The sequence below is a fragment of the Solanum stenotomum genome, chromosome 8 (assembly GCF_019186545.1).
Source record: "Solanum stenotomum isolate F172 chromosome 8, ASM1918654v1, whole genome shotgun sequence".
NCBI lineage: Eukaryota > Viridiplantae > Streptophyta > Magnoliopsida > Solanales > Solanaceae > Solanum > Solanum stenotomum.
The window spans coordinates 48,068,034-48,093,961 of NC_064289.1; the positions used below are offsets into that span (position 1 = coordinate 48,068,034).

At 36.5% G+C, this 25,928-nt stretch overlaps 2 protein-coding genes across 2 annotated transcripts in view; both read right to left on the minus strand.

Annotated features, from left to right (window-relative positions):
- Nucleotides 1-25,928, minus strand: part of LOC125872833 (ATP synthase subunit d, mitochondrial) — a 739,546-nt gene that overhangs the window by 217,305 nt on the left and 496,313 nt on the right. The window lies entirely within an intron of this gene.
- LOC125873857 (uncharacterized) lies at nt 9,803-10,222 on the minus strand. Its single transcript, XM_049554706.1, has one exon. The coding sequence runs from the start codon at nt 10,220-10,222 to the stop codon at nt 9,803-9,805; it is 420 nt and encodes a 139-aa protein (XP_049410663.1).

Sequence of the window (25,928 nt, forward strand, 5' to 3'; positions counted from 1 at the left end):
ACGTATAATATAGGCAATAGGCCACATACCTTCAGATTATAGCTCAGAAGTAGAATGCATAGCATGTAATGTCATGGATTCGTAATGCATTTGTGTTACCTGAATCATGTTGCCAATCTTAGACCATTGATACTCTGGTTCTCATAATCTCGTAATCACTTTTGTATCACATGTAAATATCTCGTATAACCATATGCTTGTAGATTAAACTAGAACACTTAAATCAAATTACGAAAGGTAACTTAATAAAGATCTTAAAGTGCTTCACCTAGTTTTTATATATCTTTCTTTAGTAATTTGTAAAAGAAAGCATTTCCAAAAAAACGTGTCCTTTAGTAGTTTAAACATACGAGTTACATTTAAGAGTTTCAGAAATCGACATATTATTTTTAAGTTTTTCAAAAAAGAAAAAAGTAGTGAGGAAGGAGGACTGATTTCAAACTCTTAATGTTCCTCCCTAATATTCCAAAGTTACAACACCTAAAGAAGAATAATGATATATACACACGAACCTACAGTTAAGGGAATCGACAAAATGACACATAGACGCCTAGTAACCTATATAACCGAACGAGTGGAATATCAACATAATGGAGTCACAAAAATACGTTAGCTGCAATCCCAATGCCTTTCACATAAGGTCTTTCTAACAATAGAATAGTAAAACAACTTTTGACGATTTAGGATTCTAAAATTCATGCTCAAAGGAAGTAACGCTTAGCCTTAACATACCTTAATTATGGGTCTTGTGGTATTAATGCGGACTATACCCCTTCCTTAGTATGTAATCTACATGAAATTATGTCACACAAGCATTATAGATATAATATTAACACGTCAGGGTCAAAATAGCAATTTAGAGATTAATAACACAGTGATTAGCTCGTCGGACCCTTTTTAAATGTATGTTTCACTACATTTTCTTCTCTAAATTACAACCCCAAATTAATGACATAACATACAATTTTTCAACAGCTATTAACAAGTGGAGGCCTACGCAATAGTCAACAACAACCAAATACAGTATGCCTGCACAATAATAAAAACTTAGAGTATCTCCACACCCCTCTTTTCCAACCCCAAAATAACCTCAACCAAATCCCAACCACAAGTCTTCAAATGATTAAGGCCAGAAAAAATATATGTATACAGTCCTATAATTGTTTAATATAACCATAATAACTCGAACTCGCCACTTCCGATCACCATCTTGTGAGTTCGTCCAGTAGTTACATTTGGAATCATATCTTTCTCTTCATAAGCGATAAGAGGTTAAAAGGACAAAAACTTAACTTAAACTTGATGGAGCTTATAGTATTTTTGTCTTGTCAATAACAAACAGTCTCCTTAAACGCAAGATGTTGAACCAAGAAGAAACAATTTGAAAATTCCAATACAATAATAGAACCAACGTTACACTAATTTATCTCACAATTAAATACCCATCTATACTTCTTCTTCTCTTCTAGACTCATATAAACAAGAACCACACACATACAAAGCATTTACAAAAATTCCAGCAACAACAAGATCAGAAAATACTTCAAAATAGCCTAACATCACGTAACTATCCAAGTACGATTTTTCCAGCCGTCTATTCATGTTCCTGCTTATATAGCATATCTATAACTTTGACTCACTCAATAAAATGAAGGATGAGAATTATTACCTCCAAACAACAGCAATACCACCTAAAAAATGAGACTCCTTCACCATGAAGAATCCTTCAAATCACAACCAACGAGGAGGAAAGAAGTAACACAATCTCTATGAACGTTCTGATGGTGAAACCATGTTGAAATCTTATAGATCTTTGCTTGGATGATAGGGTAACCTTTAGAGAGGGTTTAGGACTGTTTAATTCTTATTTTGGTTCAAAAAAATGAGATAAAACGAAGGAGAGATCAGATCTTATAAAGCTAAACCGACATAAGAGCTAGGGGGCCACCTTCACATGCCTGCTTGTGCAGTCTCACTAAAATCTAAATATTTCTCAATTCTAAAGTTGTACGGACAAATGGTTTAGTGCATTGGAAAGTAAACTCGTAGACCTTCGATGTAGTATATTGGGGTTGCCCCAAAGCTTTATAGATTGGGAGAAAAGCTCTGATACATTTAACCCAAATTTCAGAAATTTTATCAAAGAAACTTACTCTAACTTTTGCCGACTTTTTATTTCCCAACTTGCTTGACTTCAAAACTTAACTTACGATCATTGGGCGACTATATCACCTTATAAAACATCCTTCTTAGCATATAAGACACTCTTTATCTTACCCCAAAGGTACTGGATAACTTGAACTTTTCTAACATGCAGGGTGTTAGAAGAGACATTCTTTAACTCGAACTTGTTTAAGGGCATCCTTGACCCATAATGTTAGTCTAATTCTTTGAATTTTGTTACCTCCCCTTTGCAACCTTATTCGTTTGAAATGATACACCAAGTCATATAAGCTTCATACACTCATGCAATGATACACATATTATGTGAAAAAACCACGGGGTCTCACAAGCCTATTGCCATGCTCAATCTATATTGTCAGTATTATATAGTATTATTTATATCGTTCAGCTTAGTATCTATATCTTGCATGTTCAGTACATTCAAAGTACTAACACATACTTTCCGCTACATCGTTTTATGATGTAGGTTCAGGCGCTTAGCCTCCTGATCACTCTTAGTACAATTTCCAGCCCATACTCAACAACTTCAGTGGTGAGTCCTCATAGTTCGAGGGAGTTTCTTTATGCTTGGCTTAGTTAGCTTACTTTCAGTCTTTCAGGGTTTTTTGGGTTAGCTGGGGACTTGTCTCAGCAACTCATCAGTAGTAGAGGCTTTCATGCATAGAGTTAGTGTTAAGCATTTTGGAGTTATTTCCCTAGATATTTAGATATATTTTCATTTGGAGTCCTTTAGTTTTGACTCATTTATTAGTTATGCTTACGCTTATCTTAGTTATATATTTAATATGCTCGTGATATGCCAAACTAAGGGTTAGCTTGGTGTCACTTATGATCTTAGGTCCCGTGTTACGTCTACGGGGTAGCCTCAGGAGTGAAAAACTTGATACCAAAGCATCAGGTTCAAGATTCCTAGTGTGTTTGAAAGACACACTAAGTAAAGTCTTTCATGAGTGTGAAGCGCGCCATACCTATGAGGGGGAGGCTACTAGGTGTTCTAAGAAAATTTCACTTCTTTTGTTATTCTTACATGCGTGAAGTATAAGTCAACTTCTCTTTTTTAATTTGTAGTTATGTGTTTCAGATCATGCCTCCTCACGGAGCTAACCCACAAAATGCTAACGCATACAATGCTCACGCAATTCCTCCAGTCCTGAACTATGAGGTTACGAATGCAGAGTTCCGTAATGTGATCAAGTTTTTGGCTCAAACCGTAGCCAACCAGAATAATCAGCAGCCCCAGTTCATGCAAACCCCACTAGTGAATCAGCTGCAGCCAGGGTTCAAGACTTTGTTCGTATAAATCTGCTAGAGTTTCTAGGGTTAAAGCTTGGTGAGGACCCATATAACTTCATTGATGAGGTCAAGAAGATTCTTAAGGTAATGTAAGTTATTGGTACTGATAGTGTTGAGCTAGCGTCCTATCAACTCAAGGATGTGGCTCATATCTGGTTCACGTAGTGGAAACAGGGGTGCGGATGCAGCTCCTGTGACATGGGATTATTTTACTGGAGTTTTTCTGGACAGGTTCTTCCCAAGACAGTTGAAGCAGGCTAAGGCTTAGGAGTTTATGAACTTAAGGCAGAGTTTGATGTTAGTCCAAGAATACGGGGTAAAGTCCACCCATCTCTCCAGGTATGCTCCACATACGATTGTCGATCCGAGAGCACATATGATCAAGTTCTTATTTGGAGTATCCTATCTGGTGAAAACCGAGTGCAGGAATGCTACGCTATTAGGGGATATGGATATCTCCAGACTAATGATCAATGCTCAGCAGGTTGAAGGAGATAAGTCAAAGAGATGGCTAAGGATAACAAAAAGGCTAGACCAGGACACTATGAATACTCTCAGCATAGGTCAAGTGGTGGAAATCACTCACAATTTCAGCAGAGGTCTACAATGCTAGCACATTCATCGACTAGCTCTCCATCCCTCGGGTTTTGACAAGATCAGAAAGGTAGGACATCAGGCTCTAAGTCTCAAGGAAGTGCTTCAGGTAACAAGACTTATCCATTCTGTCCAAAGTGTGGTAAGAACCATCTGGGTGAGTGTCTTATAGACAGAGAAGGATGTTTTGGGTATGGTAAGCCTGGTCACAGATTAAAGGATTGCCCTTTTGCCAGGAAAGGACAAAAAGGTAACATGGCTCAGTCTACAACTTTAGCAGTGCCAGCAGGTCACTCCACTCAACAGGGTGCCTCGTTTGGTATAGGTGGTGGTCAGTGCTGGAATAGGTTGTATGCTCTTCAAGGTCGCCAGGACCAAGACGATTCTCCTGATGTGGTCACTGGTATGTTACAAGTCTTCCATTTAGATGTTTATGTATTGTTAGATCCAGGGGCTACTCTTTCATTTGTAACTCCCTGTATAGAAGTAAACTTCGGTGTCAGTCCAGAAACTATCTCAAAACCTTTCTCAATCTCTACCCTAGTTGGTGACCCAGTTATAGCTCAACAGGAATACAAAAATTGTCATGTTATAGTTTCTCAGAAAGTCACCTAAGCAGACCTGGTAGAGTTAGAAATGGTAGATTCTTATATCATTCTAGGCATGGATTGGTTACATTCATGTTATGCCTCTGTCGATTGTGGAACTAGGATCGTTCGGTTTCAGTTTCCAAGCAAGCTAGTCTTAGAGTGGAAGGGTAATAAATCAGTGCCCGTAGGTCGATTCATCTCTTACCTTAAGGCCAGGAAAATGATTTCTAAAGGGTATATATATCATCCTGTTCGGGTTAAGGATTCAAACTCCGAAACCCAAACACTTGAGTCAGTACCAGTGGAAAATTAGTTTTCAGAAGTATTCATAGAAAATCTCCCCGGAATTCCTCCCAAAAAGGAAATCAAATTTAGAATAGATCTCCTTCTAGATATTAATTTAAACGTTTCAAGCACACCTCATCCAATTCTAGGTGTTCAACGATCGTATATCAGTATAAAACCCAACTAAACTAGTTTGGGTCGAATCCCACAGGGAGCGGTATGTGTTTAAGATTCAATTGGGAAGTATAAATATGGTCAAATCAATCATAGGAACAAAAATTATCGAATAAAGACATCATTCAAATTAAGGGGTGACACGAATATCAAATGGGGGGTTTGGTTTTGATTAACAACTACAAACAGTCACAAACAATTAGAATTAACAATAATATGAGACAGATTCTTGGGATATGATCGATTATAGGCAAATATAGCTATGTGGGTAATTTCAACTATTAGTAAATAGCTAAATATTAGTGAGTAGGCTAGGCTATAAGGGAGGTAATTTTCTCTCGAACAATTTACCCTGAATCAAGTGATTTCTCTCGAACATCAACAAGCATGCAAAATAAGACCAGCCCACACCTTAATCCATTTACTCTATCGAGCTAAATGTGTGGGAAAAGGCTTAGGATTCACTCTTTTGAGCTGAACCCAGGTCAACCCAATACCCACAAACCATTAACCCAAAACCTTAGTTCTAAAACCTCTCTCTCTCGAGCAAGCCAAGAAAACAAAGATAGAACTGCATTTGCAACTACAATTCTTAAATTAAACCACAATTAATGATTAAACTCACTTATAAAACTAACAATTAGCAATACCCATAAGCTAAATCTGCCCATAATCACATGATCATGCCCCAAGAATGGGGTTTTAGCTAGACATTATAAAAAGGTAAAAATCATTACCAAATTGATTATCCGTCAACTGGTAAGAGTGATTTCATCCTTACAACGCTTCAATTTGATGAACTCAAAGACACACTTACAATTTCTCAAAACTAAATTTATTCAATCTTTCAAAGCTAAAGAAAAACTAGAGAAAAATTGTCTCCAAATGCTCAAAACATAAGAATAGATTGTTCTCCAGAGTATTTGATTGTTTTATACTAAACTAAATGTTCAAAAATGTATTTATAGTCACCGAAAATAAGCTACGAAGCTCATTCGGTGAAGTAAGGCGGGTTCGCCGAACCACTTAGTGTGCCGCCCTTTGGTCTCTTTCATCGCCCTTCTGCCTTGGCAGTCAGTATCCTCAAGGTCTGTAACTTTGGGCGATCTATCTTGGCTTCGAGAAATCACTCGGTGATCCGCCGACTGCTCCTTTCCATCGCCAACTTGTTTCTTCCCTTCAGGGTTTGGCACACTGGAACTTTAGGCGGTCTGATAAGCCACTCGGCAACACGCCGAGAGCTCTTCGCGATCCTCATGCTCCCTCATCTTCATTTTCTTCAGCCTGTTTTGTTCTTTTTTGCCTGTTAGTGTCCTTGCTTTGTTCCTCAATCCATATACCTGAAAATCAAGGATTCTATATATCAGTTATTGGCACAAAATAAGCATTTGAGGACACTAAATCTATATAAACAAAGCCCTAAATGAGTCCAAATATCGGACTCATCAACACCCCCAACTTAAAGTTTTGCTTGTCCTCAAATAAAACTCAAGTTCAGCAGTTCAAAAAGGATGTCTCAAACAGTGCTACAAAAGACTCAATCATGAATGCACACAACAAGACTCAACTTACTCATGCAAGGATCAATTGTGCACTCAAAGATTCAAGTTGTGACTCACCATTATCAAAGATACTCAAGCTCACAATACTTGCTTAAAATGCAAGTTCAAGCTCAACAAAGGTGCTCAAATGCCCTAACAAAAAAAATGATTCCATATTTACACACAATCCTTCAACAATTTATAGTTCCGGAATCAAATACAACTATCACACTCACAAAGATGAACACATGCATGACTTCACCCATATGTTTGCCCTTATTTTCCAATCAACAATCGTTTCAGCTTACTCAAGATCAAAAAGGTCTTCTCAAGGCTTGTAACGGGATTGAGTGTAAAGGTATGGTCATTTAGGTTCAGTTGCTGCTATCCTCATGAAATGTGGTATGAACATCACTTTCTTCCTTTCCTTCAACATTCGAATCACGCTCAAAATTCACCCCATTATTCAATTTCCAATGGAATACCGGACACCCTATTTCTTTTGCAACTTTCACAACTTTTTCAATCTTTTTCTTTTGCTTTCTTCTTTTCTTTCTTTTTTTATATGGAGGGGTTCCATCTTTTTCAAGACCATTACTAGAAGGGGGAACTTTCACATTCTTGATTTACCTTTTCTTTTCACCACACCCCCAACTTAGGCTTTTGGCCTAAGTTGACTATTCACTCAAACCACACTTCATGAAGATTATGGGTGAATAGAAAAAGAGGGGTCTCAATTGCTCAAGTTTCTTCCAAGAAAAGGATAAGGCTCAAAGGGGGTTCAAGCAAGGTTCACACATTGATGAGTCCAAAAAATGGACTCATTTAGGGCTTTATTCTAATAGAAATAGTGTCCTTGACTACTTGTTGTATCTCAATACCTGATTAAAATGCCAGAGTTTTAGGTATTTGAAGTTTTAGTGGAAGCATGGACACTTAGGCGCAAAACGGATCAAATAGGGCTGAAAAGAACAAGAAATAGAATCTTGCAGATTACCGAGTTCAACTTGGCAAGTTGCCAAAACGACATGAACCACCCTTCGTTCCAGTACGCGAAGCCTTGAAGGAAGTGGATTAAAAGGCGAGAAAATGAGCAGTCGGTGAATTGTCGATCAGTTTCGCGAAGCAGTACTGTACTGCCCAATGATCCAGAATATGAGGATGTTGAAGGCAAGACAATGAAGGCAATGAGCTGATTAAAGGGCGGATTGCAGAGTTCATTGGCGATCTCCAATAATGTTGCCGAACAATCCTCCGCAGCACAATTTGTGAAAACTATAAATAATAGTTAGAATTGTAGTCTTAGTGGAGGAACAATTATTATTATTATTTTCACTTTAGAAAAGATTTTAGCTGATATTTTTCTCTCAAGTTAGGAGAAGGTTTTGTGGAGACTTGAAGAAAGGAGTTTTTCTTCCCCAAGTTGGAAATGGGTCTTCTCTATTCATTTTCCTTTGCTAAATTTAAGATTTAATTTTTTATACCCAGTTGATTTCATTATAATGTTAGTTATAATTTCTTATTTCTTGATGTGTGACTAAAAACCCCCCATTCTTGGGGTGTGATTTAGCAAATATGGGTTGATATTCTTGTTGGGTCTTGCTTGTTGATAGGTTAGATGTATTTTAATGGTGATTTCACCTAGTAGTTGTGGTTTAATCTAAAGGGTTTGTAGTTGCAAATACAAAGCCACCCATGTGTTTTCGGCTTGCCCGAGAGGGAGGTCGCGAAACCAAAACCACTAGATTGATGGCATTAAGGAACGGGTTGACATGAGGGTCAGCCTGAGAGGGTGAGTCCAAGTCCCATATCCTAACACTCAGCTCGAGAGAGTGAGTGGGGTAAGGTGTAGGCTAGTCTTCATGCGGAAAATGGGTGTCCGAGAGGAACGCATTTGAAACGGGGTAAGCTGCCCGAGAAGGAACTTATTTCCATTTAAAGCTTAGTCTAGTCACTATTGTCTTGCAAATTTCCTATTGAAAGCACGTACCCAACAATNNNACAAAACCCCCTTTGATATTTGACATTTTTGTGTTGCCCCCTTTAATTTACAGTGTCTTTTATGGCAAATGTCTTTAGCTATGACTAGTTAGAATGTAAATTCTATTTTTCTATCAATTCTCAAAACCGCTCCCTTAGGACACGACACTAACCCTTGGTTGGGTTACTATATTATTGACGATCGTAGACACTCATACCGTAGGATAGTGTCGTTGGTCACGATAAGCATCACACATCTCACAAGGTTGGCCACAAAAGAGGTATATTGTCAAATTGTTTCACTTTTCAAAATTGTTGCGTAAGATCATTTCAAGAACTTGCATCACTTAGTCAACCGGACCAACGGGGCAAATTCTATATGTCATCACACAAGGTTCAAAGTAAGCTCATCACACAAGACATTGGCACCAATATCAAACGAGACGCCACACTTTCGCTAGTGTGCAATGTTCATCACAAGAGACTTCATTCGATAACCGGCTAGTCATAACGAGATGTAAAAAGTCCACATATTGTCTATGCAACTTCATTTGGCCTCATCGTAATCGCGCATTCATTTTTGTTCGATTAAGAGCACTATTTAAGTCATCGGTATTGATCATAACCGATACTCAAATTTGCACAAGAACAACCACATTCACACACAACAAAAATGTCAAAATTTTTAGATGGGTCAAAAATCATTTATGTTCAAAATCAGGAGCCATAAGCTCAAACATAATAAGATTAAAACACAGTTTAAAACACAAAACCCAATATATACACAAGATGTAGGTATAGAAATACCTCACTCCACCACAAATAAAAAGAAGTTGTCCTCAAATGCAACAAACACAATCAAAAGTCAATAAAAATGACAGAAAGGGAGGTAAAGAAGAACCATGTCTACACAGTCGCTCCATCTATTGGGGCATCAATGCCCGATGCAACACTCTGATCCTGGGCATCAGTGTCCGGTGTAACAGCAACACTGGCTCCACTAGAGCCCGCCATGGATGTATCTGCTAATGAAATCTACACGACTGAATGCACCATGGCCTCCTCAACCTTTGTGAGGCCCTCACATGTAGTCTCCGCATCAACACCAAGTTGCTCCTCATCAGTCTTCGCCTCGGATTCGACAGCAGCCACCTCATCAAATCAAACCACATCTCTGGTGGTAGCCGAAGGCACATCACAGTTAGCTGGTATATCGGGGATCTCCATAGTCCCAAAAATCATAGACATATCTGTGGACTTCAGCTGGTCTACGTCTTTCCTCAACTCAGCAATTGCGGCCTTTAGGGTCGTCACCTCATCAGTGGCCCCCTGGCCTCGCTCACACATCACTATCATTGTCGCAAGGGCATCAATACACACACCTAAAGGTGTCACAACAGCAATAAGGGCCCTCTCAACCATCTCAGGGACTGTAGCCTCAAGCCCGGAGGCACGTCTATCAGTAAAATGGGCTAGATGCCCTATCCGTAGTATCGCAGCTTGAGTGAGTGGAGGTCGAGAAGCAACAGCACTAGCAGCAGACCTAGGAGGCAGGGGAGCAGTAGAAGAACTTGGAGTCATGGAAGGGGCAGTACTAAATATACCTGAAGGCCCAGGGGCCAGAGTAGGCAATACTGCCTCTGTAGGTAAAGTCTTAATGTCCACAGCCGGGGAAGAATCCACCGGGCTGCCTTCTTCTTCTCAGCTTCAATCTGTCAGTTGTCGATATAGGAGGCGGGAATCACTTCCACGTCCTTCTTTTTTCGGGAGGCACCCGAGCTCGTCTGTACAACTTGGTGATCAACACCGAAAAATGGAGAAAGGTTTGGTGCTTGGCCCTCATAGCCATCTCTTATGCAATGATCATGCCTAAATTTATGCGTTTCCTTGCAATGATCGATCCAAGGCAAACTGTCTTTGTGTGGCGGCGGATAAACTCATTCTGTGACGGCATAATGGTGTTGCTGATGAAGCCAAACACATTAAGGTCTTTCTTTTTCTATGGGTGCTCCAACCTCGATCCACCTAGGAGTACCGTCAGATAACAGAGGGGCCAAACATTTTTTCACAGTCTCCAATGATTTTGTCTTGATCATGTATTGATAGTCATCTGAAACATTCTCTGTACACTCCAGAACTACATTAATATCATCATTATCACACTTCACTTTCTTGCCCCTAATGATCACATAATCTACCGATTTGAATGTGGAAGCCTTCCGCTTCCCTAGTGGTAATAGAGCTCTATAGGTAGTGTAAAACTCCCAGACCCAATTAGGAATATAAGGGTCACAGGGTCTGGTGAAAATCTGGAACTTCTGGGACTTCAAGGTACGCCAGATATCTGGATATCTGTCTATCACTCCATCTGTAGACAACCTTTTCTCCTCTATGATGGTCTTCAATCCCTCCGCCCTTAGTATATTCATAGACCGATGAGGAGGACCCTGTGCATGTGGTGCTAGGACCACAGCCTGGTCCGGGACATGAGGAGGAGTAGTGGCCTGTGGTACCCGAATCCTAGACGAATCATGCATCCTCTTGGAGCGTATTTTATTTCTCCTGACCAATAACAACTGATCGTCCTTAGGCTTAGAGATGATAGCCTGAGGGTCCTGGTGCTCACCCTCACTCTCAGAAGTGGTGAGGTGAGTGGAGTACACTCCATCACTATCAGAGATGACCTCCGGTGACTCAGGAGTAGGTGCCTTTCATTTTCCTTTACCATTCCCAGCTATGGTGGGAAGTTTTGTGGCATTTGCCTTGGATGCAGTTATATCCTCATTGATAGTGATTCTCTTCACCCTCTTGCGGGGGGCATGTCTCGTACTACTACTTTTGGTCTAGCCATATCTGCAAAACACATCGGAAATAGTTAGAAATAGTTCAAGAAAACTATAGAATACAGATTGCAGAAAGACTCGCCGAACCGATCGACGAGTTGCCAAGTCTCTTTGGCGAACCAGATTAAGCTCGCTGAAAGAACTGGCTTGAAAAATGCCCAGAAAAATAATAGGTCGGTGACAGGTAGGGCCATTCGGTGAATCGCCGACATTATTCGGCGAGCTCAGACTAGCCCGCCAAAAGTTACAGTGTGTTTTAAGGGTTAGGGGCACATAAAGGGCGATCAAATAATACTTTTGGCGACTCGCCGAGTGCACTCGGCGAGCTCAAGATTCTCGCCGAAAGTTACATAATCAAATCCTAAAAGAACACGAAATTAAGGGTTATAAAGGGGGACTTTGGCGAACCGCCGAGTGGTTCGGCGAGCTTGACCAGCTCGCCAAACTGCCCAACGTGCCAATTTTCAACCCCGTTTCCAAAAATCAAGCCCACAACCCCCGAAAACAAAATCAAACCACACATTCATGTAATTAAGCTTAGACCTATACGACCCATGTCACCGGGGTACTCAGATTTCCCCCGATTTTGCCAAAATTGGCCATTTGACGACTTTTGCCCTTAATAATGACGTCAAATGCTCCATCAGTGGGAAAAGTACGTTATTCACCACAATTGGGGTTACTCAAACTTCACCCGACTAGACCCAACAACATTTTACCGCAACCCAACACATTTTAATCAATTTTAAGGTACCAAACTCGGGAAATCAACAACTTAGGTAATTTCTCAGAATTACGAAACTACAATAGGCACAACTAGAACAAAATTACAATTTCAGAGAGGCCCAACACACATCAACAAGATTTACACAATTGCAATTGAGTTCAACCGCTAATCAAGAGTTTGGGGTTAGGAAAACCAATCTTTAATGTCGAAATACGAGTATGTAAAGCTAGGCGGCAATGTATTCCACTCTGAACACAAGATCAACGAGCAAGAAGCTATAAAAATGCAAGGATATCGAAAATCTAAAGTGTGGGTGTGATTATATGAGGGAAAAATGAGGGAATAAGAAAGAGTTTGAAAGTTTAAACCTTTGGCCTTTTAAACCCGTTTAGTTCACGGCCCTTTGACGCTATTAGTCGACTTCGTCAAACCACCCGACGACACGCCGAGTGGTTACTTATCTCGCTGAGTTTTACAAGACCTCCAGTTAATTTGGGGTCCAAATGGCGGACAAAGTCGGGCTCGCCGACCTGTTTGGTGAGTCATCGACTTGTCCATGGACCCGCCAAGTTTTACAGACTCCCACCTGATATTTTCTTGAGTCCAATGGCGGTCCAATTCGGGCCCGCCAGCCTCTTCAGCGAGTCACCGACTGGACACTTAGCTCGCCAACCTGCATTTTTCAAACACATTCCATTTTTCACCTGCACAATCAAAACCCATTATTCCAAAAAAAACATAAAGCAATAAAAACTTGGGTTGCCTCCCAGAAGTGCCTTAGTTAACGTCGTGGCACGACGCAAGTACCCACTCAAGCTTTATTTTTGGGATTTGCTATAGTATCACTAGACAATCCCCTTTTTTGCCTTGGGTTGAGATGAGACGAAATATGACCCATTTGGGTCTCCAGTAGCTTAATAGATATGGAATGAGAAACAATCATCTGATTTAGCATTGAGACATTCGTCTCCAGTAGCTTAATAGATATGGAATAAGAAGCAATCATCTGATTTAGCATTGAGACATTCTCTTTTATCTCTTTCAACACTCTGTCGTGTTCTTCGACTTTGTAGAGAATGCGTGAGAGTATCTTTTTTATCTATCCATCCTTATAATCCTTGGGCTTTATACGCTCATGAGAAGAAATGTACCTATCTTTCTTTTTGTACAGTGCGTCAAATTCCATGATCTTGTTGGCCAAGAGATCTAGCTGAGTTAATATTTTGGCCAAATTCTGGTCCCTCTCTTGCTCCTTGTTGGTCTTGGTCATGCGATCGAGAAGTTGGGATACTATTGCATAGGGTTGTCATATTAGACCACCCGGAGAAAGTTGGTCAGCCACTCTTCTAATCTCAGGACCAAGACCTCTATAGAAAAAGTCCAGTAGCATCTTATCTGGGATTCCATGAGTTAGGCACTACAACAATAGTGTCTTAAATCTAAGCCACAACTCATGGATTATCTCACCTTCCAAGTGTTTGAAATTTAGGATGTTATCCCTACATCATCATCTTTGAAGGAGAGTGGTCTACTTGGTTACTGTTGCTACCATATACGTTCATTTCCTCTGTTCAACATGTAGCACAAAAACCAAAACTAAAAATAAATAGATTCAACTATAACTAAAAAGAATACAACTCAACTTCACCAAAAGAATTTCAAACAACACCACTCCTCGGCAGCGGCGCCATTTTGATTTTAACCTTTCAACCACACCTCATCCAATTCTAGGTGTTCAACGATCATATATCAGTATAAAATCCAACTAAATTAGTTGGGGTCGAATCTCACAGGGAGCGGTATGTGTTTAAGATTCAATTGGAAAGTATAAATGTGGTCAAATCAGTCATAGAAATAAAAATTATCGAATAAAGACATCATTTAAATTAAGGGTGACACGAATGTCAAATGGGGTGTTTTGTTTTTGATTAACAACTACAAACAGTCACAATCAATAAGAATTAACAATAATATGAGATGGAATATTGGGATGTGATCGATTATAGGCAAATATAGACATGTGGGTAATTGCAACTATTAGTAAATAGCTAGATATTAGTGAGTAGGCTAGGCTATAAGGGAGGTAATTTTCTCTCGAACAATTTACCCCGTATTAAGTGATTTCTCTCGAACATCAACAAGCATGCAAAATAAGACCAGCCCACACCTTAATCCATTTACTCTTTCGAGCTTACATGTGTAGGAAAGGGTTTAGGATTCACTCTCTCGAGCTGAACACAGGTCAACCCAATACCCACAAACCATTCATCGAAAACCTTAGTTCTAAAACCTCTCTCTCGAGCAAGCCAAGAAAACAAAGATAGAACTGCATTTGTAACTACAATTCTTAAATTAAACCACAATTAATGATTAAACTCACTTTTAAATAGCATTTCAACTAACAATTAGCAATACCCATAAGCTAAATCAGCCTATAACGACATGATCATACCCCAAGAATTCAAATTTTAGCTAGAAGTTATAAAAGGGTAAAAATCGTTACCAAATTAATTATCCATCAACTGGGTAAGAGTGATTTCGTCCTTACAATGCTTCAATTTGATGACCTCAAAGACCCACTTCCAATTTCTCGAAAATGAATTTCTTCAATCCTTCAAAGATAAAGAAAAACTAGAGAAAAACTGTCTCTAGATGCTCAAAACTTAACAATAGATTGTTCTCCAGAGTATTTGATTATTTTATACTAAACAAAATGTTCAAAAATGTATTTATTATCACCGAAAATAAGCTACAAAATCTCATTCGGTGAAGTAAGTCGGGCTCGCTGAACCACTCGACGAGCCGCCCTTTGGTCTCTTTCATCGCCCTTCTGCCTTGGCATTCAGCATCCTCAAGGTCTGTAACTTTGAGTAATCTATCTTGGCTTCACGGAATCACTCGGGGATCTGCCGACTGCTCCTTTTCATCGCCAACTTTGTTCTTCCCTTTAGGCGGTCTGATGAGCCACTCGGCGACACGTCGAGTGCTCTGGGCAATCCTCAGGCTCGCCCATCTTCATTTCTTCAGCCTGTTTTGTTCCTTTTTCCTGTTAGTGTCCTTAATTCATATACCTGAAAATCAAGGATTTTACATCAGTTATTGGCACAAAATAAGCATTAGAGGACACTAAATCTATATAAACAAAGCCCTAAATTAGTCCAAATCTCGGACTCATCAGATACCCAACCTATTTCAATTCCTCCTTACATAATGGCTCCATCCGAGCTTAAGGAATTGAAAGACCTTCTTGATTAGGGCTTCATCAGACTTTCAGTTATACTTCAGTATAATCTATTTATATGCTCAGTCTATATTATCAGTATTATATTGTTCTGTTTATGTCGTTCACTTTAGTAGCTATATCCTACATGCTCAGTACATTCAAAGTACTAATGCATACTTTGCGCTACATTATTTTATAATGTAGGTTCAGGCGCTCAACATCCAAATCACGCTTAGTACAATTTCCAGCCCATACTTAGTAACTTTAGTGGTGATTCCTCATAGTTTGAGGGTGTTTCTTTATGCTTGGTTTAGTTAGCTTACTTGAGTTAGCTGGAGACTTGTCCCAGCAACTCATTAGTAGTAAAGGTTTTCAGACATAGAATCCATGTTAAGTGTTTGGGGGTTGTTTCCCCCAGATATTTAGATATATTTTATTTGGAGTCCTTTAGTTTTGACTCATTTATTAGTTATGCTTCTGCTTATCTTAGTTATATATTCAGTATGCTTGTGATATGCCAGATTCAGTGTTAGCTTGGGGTCACTTGTGATCCTAGGTCCCGTGTTACCTCTAGGGGGTAGCCTCAGGGCATGACAACTATAGTCTTTGTAGGATTTAACCTTTCTCTAGCTAACAGGCAGACCACATAACTCAAGGTAGTGCTGATTTTTCCTTCCTTTATAGGAAAAGCTAATTAACCCAGTGGTGCAGTGGCGAAAGCATTCAACCGATGTTTTTCCCATTTTCTAGCGGAGCAAGCAAATTCTTTAGTGAAATTTTGATGATCGTCCTCATCACAAAAACGCAAATGTAGAAATTCTATCGAAATCCATCTAGAATTTAAAGAAAGTTAATTCTAGATTGTATTTCAATCTCAGACTTTTTAAGAACCTCATCGATGATTACTTGTGAGGTACAATCATTTGACAATCTCGATAGGGAGGGTCAAGGAACCCACCAACTTCTTCAATTGTTGGTGTTAGTTCAAAATCTCTAAATTTGAAGACCAATCCTGTAGTGTCCCAAATTTTAGCAACGTCATGATCAAGTACCGATTGAGAGCATCAAATAGGAGGAATGTTGCCCACCCAATAGTTAGAGAACTTTCAATTCACGGTCCTTCTTAATACTCTTCAACCAATTTTCTAGAAGATGACTTACTTTTACAGCCATTTGTGTGTTCGCAAAGCTATGAGAGGCCATGATTCTGCAAACAAAACAATAAACAAATTCTAAACTTCATTTAACATACTTTGGCTTAAATTAATTATTGTGATCACATTGACATATAATATACATTTTGTCTAAAGGGCGTTGGAACCCTTTAGACAATAGGGTGGCTACTAATAATGTAAATTGACACCAAGGGTCAAACCACCTAGGTTTATGCATGTATGACTTAATCAAGGGTGAATAGCTCTATCTTAAGCTTCTAAGAATTGGATAGACACGGACTAAAGATATTCTATGCGAGAAGGCTCGTGGTTTCACGATAGTAAGACTATACACTTCTGCCACGCATATGATGAATCTCTAATATAGGGTATTTGAAGAGGATTTTGTGAGAAGTGCAAAGGCACATCACTAGAAAAAAAAAAGAGGTTCCCAATTGGGGGGAAATATGAACGAAATGTCAGTTTATCAAAGCGGTAACATTTAGCATGCAGATGAAAAGAGGTAACACATAAACAGTTTAGGAAAGTAGTAAATAAATAAATACAGAATGCAAAAGACAGAAAATAAACACATAAAGGATAGGGGAAGAATTTGACATGTAAGACAATTAAAAAGGAAGTAAGCAAAATTGTCAAAACATGCAAACATGTGATTGTAAGGAAAGAAATACATTAAATAAGGAAGGGCGAAAGAGATTGATCATGAAAATAAACAAATAAGGAAAATGAAAGAGAATTAAACATGGAAATAAATGAAGAAGATAAAAGGGGAGAGGATTAAACACGGAATAAAATAAAATATAAAAGAAAAACAAATAAACATGTAAAAAAAATAAGGAAATCAAATAAGAATTGGGCATGGTATTGACAAAGCAAACAAGGAAATAAACAAATAAGACGAAAAAATAAATGAACCCACTGAGAGCATGAAACAAGTAATGGTAAGAACCTAGGTATATTTCCAGTGGAGTAGTCATTTCGTCGCACCCCATTTTTTTGCAAAACAGGTTTTGTGCAATGACTTGACCACTCTTTTAGGATTTTATTTTAAAAGAAGAGTCGTCACCTAACGAATTAAAGACGTGTTAGGGCACCATTTTAACCTAACTAATTTAATCTAATTAAGGTCAACGAAATTAGTTATTCGGGTAAGAGTTCAAGTTGCCTCAAGGGGAAAGTGTTAAGCACCCCTCGAGATCCATAAATATGGGTCCCGACCGTATCTCATATATTTTGTGGGAATTATGCAACAAATAAAGTCTTTATTTATTCATTTATTAGCTAATTAATCAAACTAAGTGATAAAGTAAATAAACTTTAAGACATTTAATACAAATAATTAACATGAAACAATTAAAGAGAGATAAGCAAGAAGACAGAAAGGACAATTATATAGGAGAAAAATATTTTTTAATTAATTAACTACCCCAAAATAAATGCAAATTATAAAAGGAAAATAAAGGAAAAGAAGAAACATAAATTAAATTATTCCTTCTTGATCAACGCTCGGCTTATTCAGTGTGTTAAGACAAATCAAGATTTTTCATTTTTCTGCTCGAGTTAACTTACATTATTTTCAATAAGGCCAAACTACCCCTACCCCACCTTTCCATATGCATGACCAACGTCTTAAAAGGTGTCTTGCGTCCCAAATTAATGTCCAAGAGGCATTGGACTAACTAGATAGCTGATTTTAGACTTAAATAAAATAAAGGCCAAACATATATGCAGACCCTTAAACTTGTCCCTAAATTTCATTTTGGCACTCCAATTCAACCTTGTTCCATTTTAACCCTCCAATTTTTATGTTTCATTGTGGCACTTCTAAGTGATGTGGCAGAGTGTGTGCATCACACTTTCTCTAAGAGAGTGAAAGACAAAAAAAAGTATATTTTTAAAAATAATAAAAAATTACCCTTCAACTCTATTTCTTTTATGTACCATTTAACACAAAATACTAATTTTATGATTTTTTTATTTCTATATATGTTATTCAACTGCAATTTTGCATTTTAAAAATCGGCGTTCATCCATTAGTTATTGTAAAATATTAAAATTGATGGATGATCATTGATTTATTTTAATAAAAGAAAGTAACAATTTCTTTTTAAGAGTTTCCCTTTATTTTTTTGTGAAAAATAACCGACGAAAGTGCGTCGATTTTCTTTCTTAAGAAAATCAATGTCAACCCAACGAAGTCTATCGAGTTTCAACATTTTTTGTAGTGTTATTAATTAGCAATGAACATGAATTTTTTTTACTCGTATTTAGTTGAATGAAAAATTAGAAAGCTGATATTTGAGTTAGTCCAAATAGACTAGATATGAAAAAAAATGTGGTGTTATTTAATTTAATTAATTATTTTAAAATGAAAACCAACACACTTTCGTCGATTATTTCTCACACAATAATGTACACAAACTCTAAAAAAAATATTTTTTTTTAAAATGATTTTCATCCATTATTTTTTCACACAATAATGACATGTGAAGTACTCACATCCCACTTTGTTGTTTCTTTGAAAAAAAGTGTCAAAATGAAACATAAAAATTGGAGTTGAAGGATTAAAATGGAACAAGGTTGAGTTGGAGTGCCAAAATAAAATTTAGGGACAAGTTTAAGGATCTGCATATGTGTTTGGCCTAAAATAAAGGTTACCTAATTAGGCCCATAAACATCAAGCAAAACAAATAAGACAACATTTAGCATGTAAAATCTCAAATTGACCTCTAGATTATTAACATGCTAGCAAACACACGTAAATAGTGAAATGATCATGCAAAATGTGTGAACAAACATGCATATAAACGGACATTATAACAATGAATTAATTAATTAAGGAGGCAAGAAGGTTATTTATAAGGCAGGAACTGGTCAGTTACTAACATAAAATAATCAGAAACAGATCAATCTTAGTAAAAATGGAGCAATTTATAATTGTTTAAGAATCTGTTACTTATTAGATAAATATGTTTATTTAAGGAGGCAGAGAAACACCTTAGCAGATTTTATCTTTCGAGTTTATTAAACATGCTGAAAACTATTTAATTAAAGATCTAGACAAAAAAAAATTGTCATAGACATGCTGAAATTTTAATTAAATCCTATAGGCATAATTTTCTAAATGACAAAACATACATATTATCACATAAATATTAATGCCGAATAATGCAGATTAAGAATTTCGACTTACAAGAATGATTTCTATTCAAGCAGACATTCTGAAGTTATTGATATACGGAAATATATTAAAAACTGGCTAATTAATTAACATGCTAATGTTATTAAAAATCTTATAGGCATGATTTCTAACTAACACATACTGAAATAAATTAGAGTACCTATGAGCATGGATTCTAAGCGTAAACATGTTATAATTAGAATTTATAGACCTGATTTATAAAAAACTGATTGTTGAAAACTTGTTAACCACTTACATGCATGATTTCTAAGCAAGTAAATAATCTTATGCAAAACTGACTATTAAACACTATTACTTTTATATTCACTTTTTAAATATAATAGAGATCAATGATTTAAAATTAATAGGTTACGCAACATATACATGAAAAGATGTAAATTATTATATGCCAATAAGTTTATTAAGCGAATTAGTTAACTTGTTTTTGCAAGTGATTAAACATAAGAAAAGCTTAGTCGATTAATTATTGTAAACAATACATCATTTTTATTTTAAAAGGGATTTGTAGTAAGAAATCGCTAAATATAAATAGCAAATAGGCATGTTTTCTAACAATAAATAGGTTGTGATAAAATAACAAGTAGCACATAAGTCCCCCTCTCCTTAGGCAATCCCAAAATTTATTTAATATATTGATAGTTAGAGTTTACAAAATTATTACAAATTGAATAAAATAATCTCATTTAGTAAAGAATAACATCATAATTAAAATGAAATAAACCTCCATCTGAATGATTCCCCAAGCCAGGCGAACTCTTCAAAACATTTGAACTTATAATGTCCACAACCTGCTAAAGAGTAACAGGAAACAACACTATACGAGACACACATATATATGTAATCGAACAAAACAAATTGAATAAGGTGTTAGGCAGAGAATCTCAACATGTGAGAATTGTTAGGAGGCAAATCCACAAAGCAAGTAGTGAAAAAAATAGATAATAAATAATCACATGACAAAGAGAGAGGAGATGAGAACTGACATGGTCGCTTCCTTTATTTACTTGAGTATTATGAAGTAATGCGATATTAAATAACATACTGATGAGAGATAAAAAAAATTCAAGTGAATGAAGAACACTAACCGGTTAGAGTTAAACAAATTAATTAATCAGCAAGAAAGTTTGATTTCACAAGTAGCGCGGAACACCAAAGAAACTCCAAAGTATTAAAGCCAAGAGAGCTATTATTTTTCAAAGTATATTGTAATTTGTTAAAGTGTGTCGAGGATGAGAATGAAGGTCACTTTATATACTCTAGTAAATAAGAGGACACATAATAAATGAAAATAAATAATTTTGGGAGCAATTATAATAATGTTTTCCTTAAATATAAGGGGAGCCAAATCAGTAAAAATTCTTTTTACTTCAACTGCATAAAACTTTTACGGTTTAGATCAACCTTTTTATAAATACACCCATCATCTCGAAATCTTGGATACGCCTCTGGCTGGAGCGTGCCTCACCGGAGCTTTAACCTTGCTCGCTTTGCCGGACAGAAGGAGAGAAGAAAGCGGGGGTTGGGTTGCATTACTGGCCTACCGGTGCCTGCATAGGTTCGCTAGTGGCTGATCTTGGTTTCGTGACTGGCTGGGGGTCGCGAGGGAGAGAAATGTGGGGATAGGAGATCAAGAGAGGCAGCAAGGTTTTGGGTGGGAGAGAAGGTTCGCGAGGAGAGTGAAAATAGTGAAAGGGGATAAAGAGGAGGAGTGAGGTGTCGACAGAGGCGACCAATGGCTGTTGGCCTCGCCGATCATGGCGATTTTTCGCCGGAAAACGAAGGGGACCCAAAGGGTCTGCGACGCTGTTGAGAGGAGATGGAGAATGAATAGAGAGCCTAAGGGCATCTCCAACCCAAACACCCAATTTGGCGTCAGCACTATTTTTGGTGTAATCAACTCCAACCCACTGCACTAAATTTTACACAAAAAAGGAATATTTTTCTCTCTCTTCATTATTATATTATTATTTCTTATATCATTTATATTTTCTTATTTCATAAAATAAATTCTTTCTAAAACATTCACCATATATAATTCATATTATTTCCTTTTATAATTGTTTAATATAAAATTATTTTGTACCATAATTTTTTAACTAATATAAATTGCTAGCAAATATAATATATTATACATAATAATGGATCATACAAATAAAAGTGAAATCATTAATGAAATACAATTAAATAAACATCACATAATTGAAAAAATTATTGTAAATTCTACATAAATAGTCAACTTTCAAGATCACTACTGTGCTCCCACAAATGCTCTATTAATGCATTATGTAGTTCAAAATGAGCTTCTTTGTCCTTTATTTTTTTATATCGAGCTAGAAATTGTTGAAATTGATAATTTTCATCTATTGCCATTTCCACGGTCGGAGTTGGACCTTCTGACGCATCTTGAATTGGTGCATTAAGATCACGCTCATCCTCAATTATCATGTTGTGCATTATCATACATGAAGTTAATATATCATGTAGCACTTCTTTTCTCCAAAAATGTGACGGTCCTGCGATAATTACAAAACGAGATTGCAAAACTCCAAATGCATGTTCAACATCTTTTCGACATGATTATATGTAATTTATAGTAGAATTAACATAAATTTATTTTTTTTAAAAAGTCAAATATAGAAAAAATAATTTATAAAAAAAACTAAATTTTATATCTAAAATTAATAGTATAAAAATAATTAAATATACAAGAAATTTAATTAAAACATACAATTTATATAATGTTTAATTAAAAGTTTGTATAATGAAATAATATTAAAATATTCAAAAAGTGAAATAATATTAAAATACACATCAAATTTGGTGTGGGTTGGAGCTCAAACCACCAAATTTTACACCAAATATAGGATTTGGTGTAAAATTTGGTGTTGGGTTGGAGATGGTCTAAGGTTTGGATCTTTTCGATTAAAATAGGAAAGCATGTATTAGTAGATCCTGACCGTTGGATTAAAGAACTTGAACGCGTAGGATTTGATCTCGAATTTAACTTAAATGATGGACGGTTGAGATTAATTGAGCATTGGAAGTCTTGAATTGGATTAAAAGGTTAAAATTGACATGCTTTGTGTGGAATTTGGCCAGAATTGGAATGAATAGAAATGGCTAGAATTTAAAATAAAATTGAATAGGAAAAAGACTATGAATTAAATAAATTGAACAAAAGAGGCTATGATTTAAATGGAATAAGGGAAGATTAAGGGCATGTTTGGAAGGCCACAATGGAATTGGGAATTGGTGTAATTACTCTCCTTGTCCTGTTTGGTAGACCAAGTAATTACTTGGTAAGAGGGGAATTGGGTGTAATTGAAGGGGAGTAATTACACTCCTCAATTCTAGGGTAAGGAATTGAGTGTAATTACACCATGTAATTACATGAATTTTTTAATATTATATTTTTTAAAATAAATTTTTGGTTGGAATACCAAGACACTTCTTCTTTTTTTGTCTGGACATTTTCAGTTCTAAGAACGCCACAACAATAAACCATGTACTTCTTCTTTCAAGTAAGATTTCTTTCTTGATTCATTTTACTTTCATATTTTGATGTCCAGGTAGATTATGTATGAATTTGATCTTTGTATTTTCTCCTGTTAGTTCTTGAGATTAAAATAAATATGAGAATTTATTTTTTTTCTTTAATTTCTGATAATAATAATAATAAATTAGAAAATCGATTCTAACAATCAGTTATACATACTTCCTACAATGACAATCATCTGGTTATGAAATTTCAGGATCTGTAAGGTTTTAATAAATCATGGCTTTAAGCATGTTGGCTTGCTTATTTCTCTTCTTTGTCTTACTAGCTTATGACTTTGTGAAGTTCGCCTCAGTCGATATACCTCTGCTCTTGCTTTCTTCCCATTTACATTCTTTGTATTTGAAATTGTCTAGTTGATTGTTACAATGCATAAATAATATCATTGGTAGCAACAGTAAGTAGCAAAACAAAATATCAACTCCTAGCTAGCCTACCAAACAAACTTTAAATGGGTTAATAGTTCAGGTTAGCTATCCTCGTTGCTTGCTTGGGCTTGAAACTGGCCTTGTACATCACTTCTTAGATGATGCGTCGAACCAAATTAATCTTTGATTCCTCTCTTGCCATACTTGATAAAGGTGATTAGTCATAGTCATCCGGTAAATGTGAGCTTGAAGTGCATTACTCCTTGTGTTACTCTAAGAACAATCAAGTTCACCTTGCCAAATTAACATCATAGCCTGCTTTAGTGAAGTATTTTTTTGCCTTGAATTTTTTTATATTTTCATTTATGTAGGATGACAACTAATCAAACACCTAAGGTTGGAAAACTATGCACCAAATGGAGTGAAGTTCAAGATGAACACTTTCATTTACTTTATTGCTGAACAAGTCAAGTTGGGAAGAACGCAACCAGGAGGCTTAACCACCGAATGATGGGATAGTGTAGAAAAGAAATGAACAAGCTATATGAGGACAAATTAGATAAGACTAAAATGAAAAATAGGATGAGGACTTTGAAGAAGATATATGCAACTATGAAGAGAATGTCACAACATAGTGGATTTGGGTGGAATGAAGAAACTCGAAAAGTTGATGTTGAAGATGATCTCTAGGACAATACCTTGCAGTGAGTTATATTTATTATTTTTATTTTCCCAATATAGTTTAAATTTATGTTATTTATTTTTCTGATTTAAGACTATTGATAATAATAGGCACACCCAAAAGATTCTAAGTATAGGACGAAGACATTGCCAAACTATAATATTTTGGCTTTAATTTTTGGAGATATTGTCGCTGATGGTAGGAATGAGTGTGAAATTAATGATGTCAAAGATTTTCAAAGTGAATTCACCGATGATGATATAGTTGCTGAAAAAGTTACCACACTTGCTCCTAAAGATACACAATTTGTTGACCAGGATGATGGATATTTTGTTCAGAACAAGAACTTTACTAGTCCTGAAATAACTCAATCATCTAATCAAGAAAAGAGAGCAGGAAAAAGGCATTTAGATGAGCAACCAACTTTGGCATCACGTCCCAAGAGAATTCAGAATTCTATTGGAAACAGCTTGGCCAAATCTGTTGATAAATGGACAACAATAGCTGAAGAACAAATAAGGCTACAACATGAACCAAAAAACACTTCTATTGAAAAATTATTGCCTTTGATATTGAAATTGGACTTCGATGATGAATGGACTATGCATATCGTTGACCTCCTTGTAAATAAGAGAAATGCTGAATTTTTTGCTGCTATGGCTCCAGAGCTTAGAAAGAAACGGGTTATGCGCAAACTTGATTTATATTGAGTGATGTCATTTAAAAGCATATTTTGTTGTTCGAATGATGTTTCGGGTTAGTATCTTATTTACTTCTAGATTATCTATTCTAGAATTAAGTCGAAGACTTATCTTATGTTTTGTTGAAATTGTATATGATATGAAATTGCAACTTGCAGATGAGATGAAAACAAGAGGTCTATTAACTGATTCAAGAGTGGTTAGAGTTGAAGGCCAACTGGCTATATTTTTATTACATTAGCTCATAATGAAAGAAATAAAGTTGTTCAAAATCGTTTTCAACATTCAGGAGAAACAATTAGTTGTTATTTTAACAAGTGCTTGAAAGCTTGTCTTCGATTAGGGAAACACTATGTGAAGCAGGCAGAAAAAGATATCTCACAAGAAATATCTTCTAATCCATTTTTTTATCCTTGGTTCAAGGTAAATTTTTAGCATTACATTTAACTTTTACTAGTTAAAACTTTGTAATTGTTTTGTGTCATATCTCAAAATTTATTGTAAGCTTTTTGAAGGATTGTTTTATTTAAAAATATATAGAAAGGGAAAATGACTGAGTTTTCGAAAAACCGATTAGGCTTATGGTTTAAGAGAAATCGGGTTTCCAAAAGGACAGAGTCGCCACTTAATTTTTAGTAAAGAATCAAGAAAAATATAAGGTTTTTCAAAAGATTCAAATAGATAAAATCGATTGAAAACAAGGGTTCGAGTTCAATGTACATTCCGAGAAGGTGTTAGGCCCTCGGAATGCCCGCTAACTCGCGGTTGACCGGCGATTTGACCAAAATGATTTTTGACTAATTTTGAAAT